Below are 17990 nucleotides of genomic sequence, written 5' to 3' on the forward strand. Positions count from 1 at the left end.
TCCACATATATATAGCTTATCCACCAACATATCCAGCTATTTCCTTCGAATATATCAGGAAATAGTTGAATTTTATTCAAGATTCACTTAATAAATTAAAGAAATACTTAAGAGAATTTTATCAAGCCTACCTGAGAAATAATTTAGACTCTTTGTTAATCGAAACATGTAGTATACGACGAATCTTTGATATCCTTACAGTTTATGTAAATTAGCCAGATATTTCGGGTCACGAACATGAAAGTACGCAAAAATTTATTTCAGCAAGAGGGAGGAGGGAGAAATTTCTTAAAAAATCAACAACAACAACAAAACAAGCTAATTATATAGATAGTCATTCTATTATAAAACGAAATTATAGAAATCCAGCCGTTAATCCAGCCGTTGTTTTTTCAAAAAAAAAATACCAAATATGTATTTTTCAATGAAAAGAAAAAAATTATGTATTATTAAAAGTTAGAAAGGAGAAGGGCAAAAAAACTCCCTCCAATTGACGCCATTGACGTTTCTGGTAAATGGAAAAGAGAACTGGTATATTTCGCTTTGAAACATATAAAAGACCAGAAAAATATTCACAAATTGCTGAAGTACGAGATTTCCTGAAATAAATTGCAATTCTCTTCTCATCACCCATTAATTTCCTGCATTCAGAGATCTCTAAAAATGCTATGGTTTGACTGAATTTATCAGGATTTCGAAAATAGATATCTAAAAAATAGCACTTTTGTTTTTTTCAAGATATTTTTTATAATTTACGGGGGGAGGCATAAAACACAATATATCCAACAAAGCGTATAAAAAGGAAAAATAAACACACACGAATAAACAAACTGAGCACTGTACAAACAATTTTTTTAAGCCATGGCGGTTATCAATGCACTTCAAGGGGCACTAGTAGCTTTTGAATTATAAGCACATTGTGCAGGGGGATGGGGGTATCACATGCCCAAAAGACCGCATTTCAATGCCTAAATGTCTAACTCTCGGTGGGCCTTCACTCATATACAGGTATTGGTAAGTTTGCAGGAGGAGGGGAGATGTAGGAATTAATATCTCATCTCTCTTCATTTTTTTTCAAGACATGACATAATATTGAATAACAAAGTTAGATAACGTGGTGTGTAGTCGCATTTTTGTATAATAAATTTTTTCCAAGTTCTCTCTTTTGAATGCTCGGAAAAGTGAGATATCAAAATAAAAGAAGAATAAAACAATTACCCTTCTTGGCAGAGTGGTCAGTAATAACTTATTAGGTACAAAATTAAATATTTCCTAATCTTCTTCCTTACAACAAACAGAGAACATTCGAAAAAGCTCCAGCTGTAACACCAAGCCAGGGGCGGCAATTGATGAAAATGTGGGAAGGAAAGGGGAAAGAATTTTATCAAATTTCTTTTCAATAAAGATACAAAAATAGACTTTGAAACCTAGGTGGAAGGGGGGGGGGATATTATTGTTTAAATGTCTTTTTTCACCAAATTTTCACTCTTAGATTAATAATTGAGAAGTGCCTGAGTCATCAAACACCTTTAGTCCTTAATTTTATAGATTATGAGCAAGCGTTCGTTTCAGCTGATAGAAGAGTTTTTGCGAAAATATAATTCTTTTTGATACAACAAACAAACACATTGAAGTGATTAGTGCTATGCACGAGAATAACACTGCTGCGGTTAAGGTAGGAAATGAGGTTAGTACAGAACATATCAACAATAAGCCAGCATTTTGTATACCTCTGTTTATACTACACTTTGATATAGGAGTGATAGATTTAGTTTGTCAATATCTAGCAAGCTTACTGCCAAACACTTGCAAAACAATTAGATCTTTAATAGATAATTATTGTAACTCACAAAAACTATGTTAGACACTTAGATAGATTTGTTCTTCTTGAAAATTCCTTTAAGTATATGACCTCATCAGTGGCGTCAATTCACAGAAATCTGAGGGGGGAGGCAAAATTGCTGTAAAGTCAATTTTTCAATTAAAATCCCCCCTTTAAAGATGTCTTTCAAAGTCTGGGAGGTAGGTAGGGAAGGCACAAATACTCTGCCCCCCAATTGACCCCACAGGGTATAACGCTACACGGTTTCACACGATAGGGGACAGCAGAGACCTACTGCTCAGCCCCAAGAAAACCTAATGTTTAGCGGACACCGCCGTCAACTTCTAAGAAGTTGAAATGCTCTAAGCGCATTCATATAAAGAGATATTTTGTTTTAGTGGGAGGGGGCATATTTGAAAAAATTAAAGTTTTTGGAAGTGTAAGAAATAATCGAGAAAATATTAAAAAGCAAAACTTAGCGAGGGGAGAGGGGTAAAATAAACCTTGAGCCACAACCAGCAAAACAATAGCACAACAGAAAACAACAGCAGGACAACAGCAGAAAACAACAGCAGGACAACATCAGAAAACAACAGCAGGACAAGCAAAACAATTATTTTAGAATTTGAGGTTTTAAAGTACTAATGAAATTTAAAATGAAGCTACAGTTGGAACTTACACAACCATACATAATTAAAAATAAAGAAAAGCTGGGAATTCAATTTTCAAATCAAAATTGCTCCATACGCAATTATGCAGTTCGTGCATTTGTATTGTGTGTAGCGGGCACTAAATTACAAAAAAGAAAGAAAAATAGGTGAAAAATCAGCCAATAAAAACAAACAAAAACTAACACCAGAAGAAGGCATAGGTTTACTATAAAGGTGCAGTTTCCAACGGGTATTTGATTTTTTTTTTTTTTTTTTTTTTTACAAACGCATAGCTTCGTCAAATTTAACTAATTAGTTTTGCTTATTTTGACGAAGCCCCGTGGTAAGACAGACAGCAATATGGTGCTGCCCCAGTTATGGGACTGTTTCTTATGGACTAAAGTCGTTGTCAAATTTAGCTAAGCAGTTTTGAATATTATTTTGACAATTCAACAGGGCAACACTGATGATAATGAGGTACCATCAAAAAATAAATAATTTTGAAAGAGCCAAAAGAAAAAAAATTAGAAATTCAGGTTTTTAAACATGAATAAACTTAAGATGGGTTATCTAATGAACGAGATAAGGTGATCTTCTAAGGTAGCAAACCCCCCTTAAAGTCAGCACCCGCTACAACCAAAAAAGCTGCATGAAACCTCATGGAGGTCTTTTTCATTAACAATTGAATTCCCATTTTTCCCCTAGTGTTTAAGAAACCTCACCATTTTGAAACAGTCAAAAGATATATCTTCAGAAATCACGGTTTTCAGAAATGAATAGACCTAAGGTGAATCTACTGGGCAAAGGATTTATTTTGATGTCCTTCACCGTTTAAGTTCATCACTCGTAGCTTCATTAGAAGCAGAAATTTTACCTCATCATAGAGAGGGAGAGAGAAAACATCAGGCACTGGTGCTGATAAAAGTGGAGGTCGAACATTATGCAACGGCATTGCTAACAAAGAGGGCGGAACAGCTCCTCCGGGGTCTTTGCGAAATCCAAATGGTACATTTGACTGCAAAATTGATGGAATATGCCTGATTTTTCTTCTTTTATTTGTTTTAGCATGGTGAAATTTCCTACGATTATTTCTGTTGTTGACGATTCCGATTGATTTCTTTGATTTCAGTTTTTGCACCTTTGGTTGCCCAATGTCGTCGTCATTCTCATCACATTTCCTTTCGTTTATTAATCTTTGGTTAGGTACAGCATGTAACTCCCCCTAAAAATAAATAGCGTATTTCGCATAAAATAATAAAACACTAAATATTAAAGGGCTCCTAGCTACGACTGACGAGCCAAATATTTGTCTTACTACTACTACTACTAACAACTCACTGCAGCACCAAGCCGCCTCAGGACAACACAGCTAAGCACATTCTTCCTTCATTCCAATCTATGTAAAGTCCCCCTCCTTACACCCTGTCTATGCACATATAGAATTTTATAAATTTTTTTTTTTTTTATTTACCAACAAATAGTTTCACGACATACTCTCAGAAACATATCCAGCTATTTCCTTAGCTATTTCCACATATATATAGCTTATCCACCAACATATCCAGCTATTTCCTTCGAATATATCAGGAAATAGTTGAATTTTATTCAAGATTCACTTAATAAATTTAAGAAATACTTAAGAAAATTTTATCAAGCCTACCTGAGAAATAATTTAGACTCTTTGTTAATCGAAACATGTAGTATACGACGAATCTTTGATATCCTTACAGTTTATGTAAATTAGCCAGATATTCCGGGTCACGTACATGAAAGTACGCAAAAATTTATTTCAGCAAGAGGGCGGAGGGGGAAATTTATTTAAAAATCAACAACAACAACAAAACAAGCTAATTATATAGATAGTCATTCTATTATAAAATGAAATTATAGAAATCCAGCCCTTAATCCAGCCGTTGTTTTTTCAAAGAAAATACCAAATATGTATTCTTCAATGAAAAGACAAAATTACGTATTATTAAAAATTAGAAAGGAGAAGGGCAAAAAAACTCCCTCCAATTGACGCCATTGACGTTTCTGGTAAATGGAAAAGAGAACTGGTATATTTCGCTTTGAAACATATAAAAGACCAGAAAAATATTCAAAAATTGCTGAATTACGAGATTTCTTGAAATAAATTGCAATTCTCTTCTCATCACCCATTAATTTCCTGCCTTCAGAGATCTCTAAAAATGCTATGGTTTGACTGAATTTATCAGGATTTCGAAAATAGATATCTAAAAAATAGCACTTCTGTTTTTTTCAAGATATTTTTTATAATTTATCCAAGAAAACACAATATATCCAACAAAGCGTATATATAGGGAAAATAAACACACACGAATAAACAAACTGAGCACTGTACAAACAGTTTTTTTAAGCCATGCCGGTTATCAATGCACTTCAAGGGGCACTAGTAGTTATTGAATTATAAGCACATTGTGCAGGGGGATGGGGGTATCACATGCCCGAAAGACCGCATTTCAATGCCTAAATGTCTAACTCTCGGTGGGCCTTCACTCATATACAGGTATTGGTATGTGTGCAGGAGGAGGGGAGATGTAGGAATTAATATCTCATCTCTCTTCCTTTTTTTCAAGGCATGACATAATATTGAATAACAAAGTTAGAGAACGTGGTGTGTAGTCGCATTTTTGTATAATCAATTTTTTCCAAGTTCTCTCTTTTGAATGCTCGGAAAAGTGAGATATCAAAATAAAAGAAGAATAAAACAATTACCCTTCTTAGCAGAGTGGTCAGTAATAACTTATTAGGTACAAAATTAAATATTTCCTAATCTTCTTCCTTACAACAAACAGAGAACATTCGAAAAAGCTCCAGCTGTAACACCAAGCCAGGGGCGGCAATTCGTGAAAATGTGGGAAGGAAAGGGGATAGAATTTTATCAAATTTCTTTTCAATGAAGATACAAAACAGACTTTTAAACCTAGGTGGAAGGGCGGGGGGATATTATTGTTTAAATGTCTTTTTCCACAGAAATACTACAAAAAAGTAGCTCTAAAAAATTCCAACCCTTGTATAATAAAAGTTATAAGAGTGAGTGTGGTTTAGCCTTGTCTCTGTAGGTAGCAAATTACTTAGTATGATGATACTTTTTAGACTGAGAGAAGATGTAGACAAATTTTTACGAGAAGAACGATGCGGTTTTAGGAACGGTGGATGATGTTTTCACCAAATTTTCACTTTTAGGTTAATAATTGACAAGTGCCTGAGTCATTAAACACCGTTAGTCCTTAATTTTATTGATTATGAGCAAGTGTTTGTTTCAGGTGATAGAAGAGTTTTAGCGAAAATATAATTCTTTTTGATACAACAAACAAACACATTGAAGTGATTAGTGCTATGCACGAGAATAACACTGCTGCGGTTAAGGTAGGAAATGAGGTTAGTACAGAACATATCAACAATAAGCCAGCATTTTGTATACCTCTGTTTATACTACACTTTGATATAGGAGTGATAGATTTAGTTTGTCAATATCGAGCAAGCTTAGGACCAAACACTTGCAAAACAATTAGATCTTTAATAGATAATTATTGTAATTCGCAAAAACTATGTTAGGCACTTAGATAGATTTGTTCTTCTTGAAAATTCTTTTAAGTATATGACCTAACCAGTGGCGTCAATTCACAGAAATCTGGGGGGGGGGGGGAAGGCAAACTTGCTTTAAAGTAAAATTTTCAATTAAAATCCCCCCTTAAAAGATGTATTTCAAAGTCTAGGAGGTACGTAGGGAAGGCACAAATACTCTGCCCCCCAATTGACGCCACAGGGTATAACACTACACGGTTTCACACGATAGGATACAGCAGAGACCTACTGCTCAGCCCCAAGAAAAGCTAATGCTTAGCGGACACCGTCGTCAACTTCTAAGAAGTTGAAATGCTCTAAGCGCATTCATATAAAGAGATATTTTGTTTTAGTGGGAGGGGGCATATTTGAAAAAATGAAAGTTTTTGGAAGTGTCAGAAATAATCGAGAAAATATTAAAAAGCAAAACTTAGCAAGGGGAGAGGGGTAAAATAAACCTTGAGCCACAACCAGCAAAACAATAGCACAACAGAAAACAACAGCAGGACAAGCAAAACAATTATTTTAGAATTTGAGGTTTTCTAATTTAATACATAGTCTTCAGAGTAATGATTGGTCTAGTGTTCTTGAAGCTAATGATGTTGATTGTGCAACGAGTTTATTTTTGTGTCGTATCGGAGCTCTGTTGGATAAACATTTTCCTCTTAGAAAGAGGCCAAGGAATTCCATACCTAAATGTCCATGGATGTCTAGAGGTCTGATCAATGCTACACATATGAAGGCGTCTCTGTTTAAGGCTGCATGTAAAAGTAAGACACAGGATGATCTTTTGAAGTATAAACTTTATAAAAATGTGCTTACTTCTTCAGTATGTGCAGCCAAAAAGCTATGTTTTTTGCGTTGAATTGATGAGTGTAAGGGGAATTTGCGGAAGGTTTGGACTGTAGTTAATGAAGATCTTTTCCGCAAGAAACTCAAACAGTCCCCTCCTTGTCAGTACAAGGAAGCTGATGGATCTTTCGTGGAGAAAAATTCTTCAGCAAGCGCCTCCAATTCGTATTTCACCTCACTTCCTTCAGTTCCTAATCCACCCTACAGCAGAGTAAGTAGTTTTCCCTTAGCAGAAAAGTCATTTTTCCTTTTTCCATGTAGTGATACCGAAATTTCGAACATTATTTCTCAGCTTTCAAGTAGCCGTACAGTTGATGGTTTTGGTTTGAGCTGTAATGTTCTTAAAAAAATTGGTCAGTTTGTTTCTAACCCCATCTCACACATAACTAACCTCTCTCTCTCTTCTGGTGTTTTTCCTCACTTATTTAAGGTTGCTAATGTTGTACCTTTGTTTAAAAAAGGTGATTCATCTCTAATTGCAAACTATAGACATATTTCTCTCCTTCCTGTAATTTCTAAGGTTGTTGAAAAAGTAGTGTATTGTAGACTCTCTTCATTTGTATTTAGTACTAATACGACTGCAGGTAATTCTCTCATAACTAACCATCAGTATGGCTTTCGTCCCAGTTTCTCTACCTTGCATGCACTTTCAGATGCAACAGAGTTTGTGCGTGTTAATCTTGACAAGGGCTTGTGTGTTTTGGGTCTATTTCTTGACTTTTCAAAGGCATTTGATATGGTCGTTCACTCTGTTCTTTTGTCTAAATTATCTTCATTTGGAGTGCATGGAGTCCCACTTGAATGGTTTAGGTCTTACCTCTCAGGGAGATCTCAGTATGTTTTTGTTAATGGTACTTCTTCCTCTTCCTTGCCTATTGTGAAAGGTGTCCCACAGGGCTCTGTGCTTGGACCACTTTTGTTTTTAATTTATATTAATGATCTTGTTGATGGTCTTCATCCCCTTGTGCACCCTATACTTTGTGCTGATGACAGTAACTTCTTCATTGCTGCAGTGGACCTGCCATCTGCCATTTCCCTAGCTCAAGGTCTTCTTGATAAAGTAAAAGATTGGTGCTGGTCAAATGGTATGACTCTCAACAGCCAAAAAAGTGCCATTGTACACTTTAGAACCCATTATCGTATGAGAGACGCAGGAGAACCAACCATCCTGACTTATGGGAATGATATTATACCGCAAGCTACTATAGTGAAATTTCTTGGTGTGTATCTTGACTGTTTTCTTTCTTTTAAACCCCATATAACTCATACCCGTTCCCTTGTCCTCCGCCAATCTTCAATGTTATACAGGGTTAACTCATTTCTTCCCCCTGATGTTATGCTTTCTCCTTATTATGCTTTTATTTTTCCTTACCTTTCTTATTGCTGTTCTGTCTGGGGTAGTACTAATAAATCTCTTCTCTGCTCACTTCAAAGAGCCCAAAATAGGGCAGTGAAGGCTACTTTTCTTCTTCCTCGTTTTTACCCTTCCTCTGATCTTTATAATGATACTGGAATAGCTCCGCTGGATCGTATTGTGGGTAAAAGTTACCTTTATTTAGCACATTCTGCTTTTCTAGGTAGACTCCCACCATCTCTGCAGCAGTTTTTCTTTCTGTCAGGCTCAGGTAGGTACTCTTCTTCTTTACGTAGCTCTTATCGCAGGTTCATTTTACCTAAGCGTTCATCGACAGCAGGTCAGAGGTCTCCTGTTTATCAATCTATTTTAGTATGGAACTCCATCCCTCCTGATGTCCCTCTATCTCTTTCTGCAAAGGCAATTTCTCGCTGGGTATTTCCATTTTATTATTTTCCCCCTTTTTTATTAATTTTTTGCTTTCTATCCACATTTTTGTCTTTTTTTTTTTTTTTTTTAATTCAATATTTTTAAAATAATTCTCCTATTTTATCCTATTTTTTCTCATTTTTTAATAAATGTCTCTTATCTAATTTTTTTTTTTTTTTTTTTTTTTTTCTAGTGATTTATAATAGTGTCTTATTTGTTTTGTTGGCCCTGTACAAGCTTAGCTTCTTGGGCGTGTTTAAATTTTAAGTTTGTAATTGTATTGTTTTTTTTTTAGTATTAATAAATTGATTGATTGATTGATTGATTGATTGATTGATTGATTGATAAAGTAGTAATGAAAATTAAAATGAAGCTGCAGTTGGAACTTACACAACCATATATAATTAAAAATAAAGAAAAGCTGGGAATTCAATTTTCAAATAAAAATTTCTCCATACGCAATTATGCAGTTTGTGCGTTTGTATTGTGTGCAGCGGGTACCAAATTACAAAAAAGAAAGAAAAATAGGTGAAAAATCAGCCAATAAAAACAAACAAAAACTAACACCAGAAGAAGGCATAGGTTTACTATAAAAGTGTAGTTTCCAACGGGTGTTTTTTTTTTTTTTTTGTTTTTTTTGTTTACAAATGCATAGCTTCGTCAAATTTAAATAATTTGTTTTGCTTATTTTGACGAAGAAACGTGGTAAGACAGACAGCAATATGGTGCTGCCCCAGTTATGGGACTGTTTCTTATGGACTAAAGTCGTTGTCAAATTTAGCAAAGCAGTTTTGAATATTATTTTGACAATTCAACAGGGCAACACTGATGAAAATGAGGTACCATCAAAAAATAAATAATTTTGAAAGAGCCAAAAGAAAAAAATTAGAAATTCGGGTTTTTAAACATGAATAAACTTAAGATGGGTTATCTAATGAACGAGATAAGGTGATCTTCTAAGGTAGCAAACCCCCCTTAAAGTCAGCACCCGCTACAACCAAAAAGCTGCATGAAACCTCATGGAGGTCTTTTTCATTAACAATTGAATTCCCATTTTTCCCCTAGTGTTTAAGGAACCTCACCATTTTGAAACAGTCAAAAGATATATCTTCAGAAATCACGGTTTTCAGAAATGAATAGACCTAAGGTGAATCTACTGGGCAAAGGATTTATTTTGATGTCCTTCACCGTTTAAGTTCATCACTCGTAGCTTTATTAGAAACAGAAATTTTACCTCATCATAGAGCGGGAGAGAGAAAACATCAGGCACTGGTGCTGATAAAAGTAGAGGTCGAACATTATGCAACGGCATTGCTAACAAAGAGGGCGGAACAGCTTCTCCGGGGTCTTTTCGAAATCCAAATGGTACATTTGACTGCAAAATTGATGGAATATGCCTGATTTCTCTTCTTTTATTTGTCTTAGCATGGTGAAATTTCCAACGATTATTTCTGTTGATGACGATTCCGATTGATTTCTTTGATTTCAGTTTTTGCACCTTGGGTTGCCCAATATCGTCGTCATTCTCATCGCATTTCCTTTTGTTTATTAATCCTTGGTTAGGCACAGCATGTAACTCCCTCTAAAAAGAAATAGTGTATCTCGCATAAAATAATAAAACACTAAATATTAAAAGTCTCCAAGCTACGATTGACGAGCCAAATATTTGTCTTACTACTACTACTACTACTAAAAACTTGCTACAGCACCAAGCCGCCTCAGGACAGCAGAGCTAAGCACATTCTTCTTCATTCCAATCTATGTAAAGTCCCCCTCTTTACACCCTGTCTATGTACACATAGAATTTTTTAAACATTTTTTTTTTTTTTTATTTACCAACAAATAGTTTCGCGACATACTCTCAGCAACATATCCAGCTATTTCATCTTCAGTTTTACGCAGGTTTTTTCGAATATATATCCAGCTATTTCCTTAGCTATTTCCACATATATATAGCTTATCCAGCTATTTCCTTAGCTATTTCCACATATATATAGCTTATCCACCAACATATCCAGCTATTTCATCTTCAGTTTTACGCAGGTTCCTTCGAATATATATCCAGCTATTTCCTTAGCTATTTCCACATATATATAGCTTATCCAGCTATTTCCTTAGCTATTTCCACATATATATAGCTTATCCACCAACATATCCAGCTATTTCCTTCGAATATATCAGAATATAGTCGAATTTTATTCAGGATTCACTTAATAAATTAAAGAAATACTTAAGAAAATTTTATCAAGCCTACCTGGGAAATAATTTAGACTCTTTGTTAATTGAAACGTGTAGTATTTCGACGAATCTTTGATATCCTTACAGTTTATGTAAATTAGCCAGATATTCCGTGTCACGTACATGAAAGTACGCAAAAAATTATTTCAGCAAGAGGGAGGAGGGAGAAATTTCTTAAAAAATCAACAACAACAACAAGACAAGCTAATTATATAGATAGTCATTCTATTATAAAATGAAATTATAAAAAATCCAGCCCTTAATTCGGCCGTTGTTTTTTCAAAGAAAATACCAAATATGTATTTTTCAATGAAAAGACAAAAATTATGTATTATTAAAAGTTAGAAAGGAGAAGGGCAAAAAAACTCCCTCCAATTGACGCCATTGACGTTTCTGGTAAATGGAAAAGAGAACTGGTATATTTCGCTTTGAAACATATAAAAGACCAGAAAAATATTCACAAATTGCTGAAGTACGAGATTTCCTGAAATAAATTGCAATTCTCTTCTCATCACCCATTAATTTCCTGCATTCAGAGATCTCTAAAAATGCTATGGTTTGACTGAATTTATCAGGATTTCGAAAATAGATATCTAAAAAATAGCACTTTTGTTTTCTTCAAGATATTTTTTATAAAATAGGGGGGAGGCATAAAACACAATATATTCAACAAAGCGTATAAATAGGAAAAATAAAAACACACGAATAAACAAACTAACAATACTAACAAACGAGCACTGTACAAATAGTTTTTTTAAACCATGCCGGTTATCAATGCACTTCAAGGGGCACTAGTAGTTTTTGAATTATAAGCACATAAAATGTCAAAGTCCCAAACGCAATAAGGGGAATTTCTCGCTAACTTTTCAAATATGACATATTTACTAGCATTCCTACTTACGCACAGGGAGAGATTGCTCTTAAATTTTGAAAAATACTTTTTTGGTGTTTTCCTCAAGAAATCGGAAAAAAAATGCTATAACACTTAACAAAAAGCAGGAATCTCAATAGCCTAAGCCTGCATTACTACTCGAAATAAAAATACACTTATGAGCGTATTCGACATTGTACTCGTGTATTCACAACCCCAGGACCTAAAAAAACAAAAACAAATATAGCTACGCTAAAAAAAAAAAATCGAAATTCAAAATTCATACACCCTGTAGGCAATGGTGTCTCAACCAGATGAACATCATTTTTTTAGACCATTTCCTTTTACAAATAAAAAACTCATTTGATCGACAAAACGTGACCAAAATCCTTTCCAAATCCGAATTACCTCTTCTTTTACTTCTTCAGCTTCATTTTTTCCGTTTGATTCCATTTTATCACATGGTTTCTCCTCTTTACTGTGAATCCGAATTACATCTTCTTTTACTTCTTCAGCTTCATTTTTTCCGTTTGATTCCACTTTATCACATGGTTTCTCCTCTTTACTGTGAGTTCCTTCTTTATCCTCTTTCTTTACTCGTTCTTCTCTTGAGAACTGCCTTCTGAAATTCGGGTTAAACCACTTAAGATTTGGACGAGGCACCTTATTGAATCCGAGTGGCAAGCGGGAATCTAGGAAAGAAACACAAAAGAGTCACATCCACATTAAAAGTTACAAGAAAAAATACTAAACATTTCTTTACACTCTAGATTAACTGACAGCCAGTAAACTACTACTACTACTAACAACTCACCGCAGCACCAAGCCACCTGAAGCCAACACAGCTACGCACGCTCCTCCTCCATCCCAATCTATTCAAAGCCTCCCTTTTTACACCCTCTCACGAAGTTCCCATTTTCTTTAAATCTTTCTTTATGACGTCCCCCCACCCCAGACGAGGACGACCTGCTTTCCGTTTATCCCTAGACGGTTGGTCGAAAAGAATAATCTTCGGCAATCTGTCATCCTTCATCCGGACAACGTGCCCTAGGCATCTCAACCTTTCTTTCATTATAGCCCTAGAGAGCGGTATTGAACCACATTACGTCAATACAAATAAAGCAGAGCTATTTAATACTTGTTAAGAAGTTCGACCTAAAGAATGAAGTTAAGCCGTGATGATGACTTGCATAGTCATCAAATATACTACATATGGGTGCCACGAGAAGCTAGAGGAAGAATACATTTCAAAGACGAATCAATAAAAGGAAAATAAAAAACAATCCCACTTAAATCCTGAAAAAAACAAAACTTCTAGTAATATAAACCCTCATCCCCACCCAGGAAAAATTCCTTGGTGTCACTCTTGCTGATACAGGTGGGTAGACAATGAGATTGCTTCAAATGATCAGTTTATTTGTACAGTATTTTATTTTCTACGCCGCAACTTCAAAAAATTTCCATTTTCTTTTCTGAAAATTCTTAATTTTGTTAAAACCTGATTTAAAGCACGAGAGTCATTCGGAAAGTTAAAAGGTTATTGTAAAATGACTTTAATATCTGATAAAAAGTACACTTTCTTTTACTTACTACTTGATACCTGGGTTAGTTTTCTACATAGACGCCGTTGAAATTCAAGCCCTTTTCATAAAATAAAAAATTTTTTGCCGTTACCTTCCTGGTGCTTATAATTTATTTGGCTTTTTCTTTCTTTTTTTTTTATTTGGACAGAGGAGGAAATGTGAAGCGTTCTATTCCATTAGTTGGTGTTTTGTTTCTGAAGTGAAGTCCGAAATTCAAGTCTCGGCATCAGCGACGACGTGATTCAAAAGCTTGCAGCCATCCATAAAGCAGCGGCTGAGAAAAGTCAATGCGGCTTCCATTTGCTTAATTTTATATTCTTACATTAGAACAGCCTACCTTTAACAATTTTGTATTTGTAAACATGCTTATCACTAACAATTTCTTGAAATCCCAAGGAAGAATTAGTGCAGCCCGTAAATTGTGAATCACACCTATCTTCCTGAATTTTTCTTTCAATTCTTCCTTCAGGTTCGTCTAGTGCAAGAAACAAGCAAAACAATGCCAACATCAATGACCAAGCAGCAGCACTAGTGGGGGCAACAAAATGACGGATATGGGGGAAGGAAAATTTAGTTTTTAATTCAGACTCCAATTGATCTTCGGCACTTGGGGAGGGACTCCCCTCCCGTGCTTGCCTTTGAGGGAGAAGAGCTTACAAATCAAATGCTTCGTGCAATCAGATATTTTATATACATATATAAAAAAGGAAAAAATTTAATTTTGTAAAATTTATTTAAATGTATTTACTTATATTAAATTATCTCAAATTTGTTATAAATTTAATTAAATATAATTAAATAAATAAGATTTACTTAAATGTATTAAAATAGACCCATTTCGCAACCATACCTATTCTAGGGCACTTATTCATGGTTAAACTATTCTGTGTGAATACAATGGCACCTCAAACTGTGAATACAACTGGTCATTAATAATTTTCAAATATTGAGAATCCCGCTGGCTTTTTGTAGAGTTAACTTAGGTTTTAGTCTAAAAAATTGACTTATATTATTATATAAAACCCCTTTATCAAACCTAATTATATAAAACTGTCCAAAAATGATCAGCACTTTCCTAAGTTTACTTTTGAAAAAAAATAAACACCACACTTATTCAGAATAAGGAATAACATATTTCTACTTATAAAAAAAAGTATAAAAAAGGAATAGTTTTTATCACAGAGTTGGCTGCATTTATCAATCCACTCACATGATATTTCAAACTTGCGTATCGGGCACGCTTTTATGGGGCATCAAAAATTTAGTAAACATCGTAATAAATCCAGAAATCCTAGGAAAAAGAGGAGGCTTGGGTCAAAAATTCTTAAACACTTGACTTGGTTTCCTATGTTCTTCTTGCTCTCTCTTATTTTGTTTCTGCTCGTAGTTTAAAGCAATAGTTCCCATTAATAAATATTAATACATAGATGGAATGCTATACTTTGTTCAAATTAAGCTTACATAATTGTATTTAATTTTTTGTACTGTTTGCTTCTGAAAGGAGTACTTTGAAAGACCAAAAAAGACTTAGGCCCGTGCCCTTCCAACTCTCCCCACCTCCAAATTTAGAAATATTTTTGAATATTACTTCAGGGACTTATGGGTCAATAAGGGATACGCTTCATCTCAGACTTTCTCCGGTAATCCGTCCCCGACCTCTGATAAACAATACGAGGCCTCTGTCTCCAACCCTCTTTAATTAACCAAGCGTATGCACTGTCCTAGAGCTCTTTCGATCAAGAGAGAGTACGCTACGTCTTTGGCCCTGCATCAAAATCATCACCCAAGGAGTCAATCCTCCTGTACATGAGAAGCAACGACCGGGGTACAAAAAAATATATCCTGAGGCACAATCTAAGGTGGGAAAAATGTTTCCATGATAGTACTCGTTCTTGAATCAAATGCCTCTATCCGACAACGGCTGATGAGTGGTGGGTGACTCTCCCTTCGTTTTTATGGACAAATGTTACATCTGAAGCTGGAAGGCTCTTTTAGAAAGTGGAATAAAAGAAATAGACAGCCCTATTTCAGAATATCACAACCAAGAGGGTACCAAGAGCCCAGCCACTATTAATACTATTTTTTGTTTGTGAAGGCAATAGTGGCCTGATCCTCAACTCAGCTTACTGAGTGTATCCATACTAATAATAGAAACAGCAACTGAACTCAACCTTCATTCACATCAATCCTACTCAAATTGACTCAAATTTTATCAAATTCAAACCCGCTTAACTCAACTCCCATTTAACTCAATCTTCATTGAATTTAACCCTAATTAGCTCAAGCTGATGCTCAATTCCGTTAAACTCTACACTACTTAGCTCAAGCACATTCAACGAAACATTAGTCAGATAAAACCGAGATTTTATGAATATAATTTAATGCAAGGGTGGATACAGTAGGCCTACAGTTATTAAATAAAAAGCAAGTATTTTCAACTGAAAGTAAAAAGAAACATTAAAACTTAAAATGAACAAAAATTATTGGGTTGCCCCCTCCTCGATACTCGCTCTTCACGCTAAAGTTTTAAGTACTGTAAAACAAATTCTTATTGTTCTAATTAATCGACCCTCGTTTTTCAAGAGTCGTTCTTGAAAAACTACGACAAAAAGTCAAACTTTAGCATAAAGAGCAAGGTATTGAGGAGGGGGCATCCCCCTCGTATAAGTAATAATTTCTGTTCGTTTCAAGTTTTAATGTTACTCCTTACCTTCAGTTGCAAAAACTTGTTTTTATTTAATTTCTTATTGTTTTTTTAAATAATGCCGGGATATTTGGATCTCCCTCCATAGGAAGACCCCTAGACAATTCAATCCCAGTGAAAATTTACCTCGTTCAATTACCATTAACATCTCCACGTCTAAAATTGAATCAACAAAGAGAAAGTAAGACAAATAAAAGGAACTTCGTATAGAAATTCTGGCAAATTCCCACAGTGCAAAATTTCCCCTGAAATGTTCACCCCCCCCCCCATAAACTTCATTCTCCATGGAAAATCCCCCAGTAAAAAATTAAACCCCCCGCCCCACCCCAAAAATGCATGCATTATTCCCAATAACAAACACTATACGTAAACAACGGGCAAATTTCATAGCTGAAAGACATTTCCCCAGGGGTTTTGGGAGGGGGGGGGGGGTCATTTTGTCTCTAAAAGCATAGCTATTAGACCTTTCAACTATACTGAACAAAATGACAATCTCAAAATATTAATCGAAATACATTGGCGAAAAAAAAACGGCGTAGAACTTTTTATTTCCGTTCGAATGAGCTCTCTCCCGATATTCTATGATCTCTGGTTCAATACAACCACCCTTGGAAAAAAAAAACAAAAAAACAAAACAAATAAACACGCATCCGTAATCTTTCTTTTGGCAAAAACTGCAAATCCCACATTTTTGAAGATGGGAGCTTGAAACCTCTATAGTAGGGCTTTCTGATATGCTGATTCTGATGGGGTGATTTTCCTTAAGATGCATTAACTTTTAGGGGGTGATTTCCCCTTTTTTCGAAAATCATTCAAATTTTCCCGGGCTCATAGCCTTCGATGGGTAAAACTAAAATTAATGAATCTTCTATATTTTGAATCATTATAATAAGCCGATGCTTTTGCTATAAGCATTGATATCAAAATTCCACTTTTTAGAGTTTCGATTACTATTAAGTCGCATCGCTCCTTACTTACAGTTCGTTATCACGAACTGTCTGATTGAAATCAGAGTCATGCAAGAAATTCCAATCTCTAAGATTGAAGGCACCGAAGTTGATACATTTGACCCTCTCCCAGCCCCCATACTCAAGAATATAAACGTCTTGCACTGAAGGTCATTCAAAAAGACCTTCGTCAGTGGTGCGCATACTCCAAATACAACTCCTTTTGGAAATCAGTGTGTATGCTTTGTCTCCAACCCCCTTGGAAAACAGTATGTACTGCTCCGTCTCGAATCGTTTCTTCTCAACATCACGCTTGATCCATCTCTGACTTTCATCAACAGGGTGTACGATCCGTCAACAATCCCCAAGGACCAACAGTGTGTACATCCTGTTGCCAAAACAAGAAAACAAATAATACATTGTGCCAACATCGTTCTTTATTTAGGCAGCGCTATTGCGCTGCCTATGATAGTTACACAGTTCTACTGACTCCACGACCTGCAGTTCGTCTGGCTTCTGTGGCTAAGCTTTCGATGTATGTTCTATTATTCCCCCCACCCCCTTGCAGGCTTCTTTGCCTCTTTATCAGTACTCGTTGGGGTCCATTCCTTTGGAGAAGATCGCATCTTGACTATCCTGAACTAAAATGAACTAAGGTGCATAAATAAAAATAATAATGATAATAATAAACAACTTTTTGATTTCCATCCCAGTTGGTACATGCGGATTTCTGAGTATGTAGATTTCAGCACAGAAGCTTAGTCAAAGCACATTAAGTAAATATTTGACAAACAGTGTTTGATTTTCACAAAAACTGGCATTTAAGGGCCTGTTTGACCTTACAGAGGAGAAGCTATATACTTTGATATATTTTGCTGTTTAGATTGATTTTCAAAACAAAACATTCTAGAATTGCCAACTCAGGACGCACCAAAATACATATTCGTCTTCA

The 17990-nt window shown here is 35.2% G+C and overlaps 1 protein-coding gene across 1 annotated transcript in view; it reads right to left on the reverse strand.

Annotated features, from left to right (window-relative positions):
• Positions 1-17990, reverse strand: part of LOC148951845 (uncharacterized) — a 223015-nt gene that overhangs the window by 119140 nt on the left and 85885 nt on the right. The window contains exons 13-15 of the mRNA XM_089089083.1: positions 12213-12496; positions 9930-10277; positions 3347-3694 (exon numbers count right to left, since the gene is read on the reverse strand). Coding sequence (XP_088945209.1) covers positions 3347-3694; positions 9930-10277; positions 12213-12496 — 980 coding nt within the window. The remainder of the gene's footprint in view (positions 1-3346; positions 3695-9929; positions 10278-12212; positions 12497-17990) is intronic.

This window comes from Artemia sp. Qi Xiang Cuo, chromosome 5 (genome assembly GCF_049724085.1).
Source record: "Artemia sp. Qi Xiang Cuo chromosome 5, ASM4972408v1, whole genome shotgun sequence".
In the NCBI taxonomy this organism is placed as follows: domain Eukaryota; kingdom Metazoa; phylum Arthropoda; class Branchiopoda; order Anostraca; family Artemiidae; genus Artemia; species Artemia sp. Qi Xiang Cuo.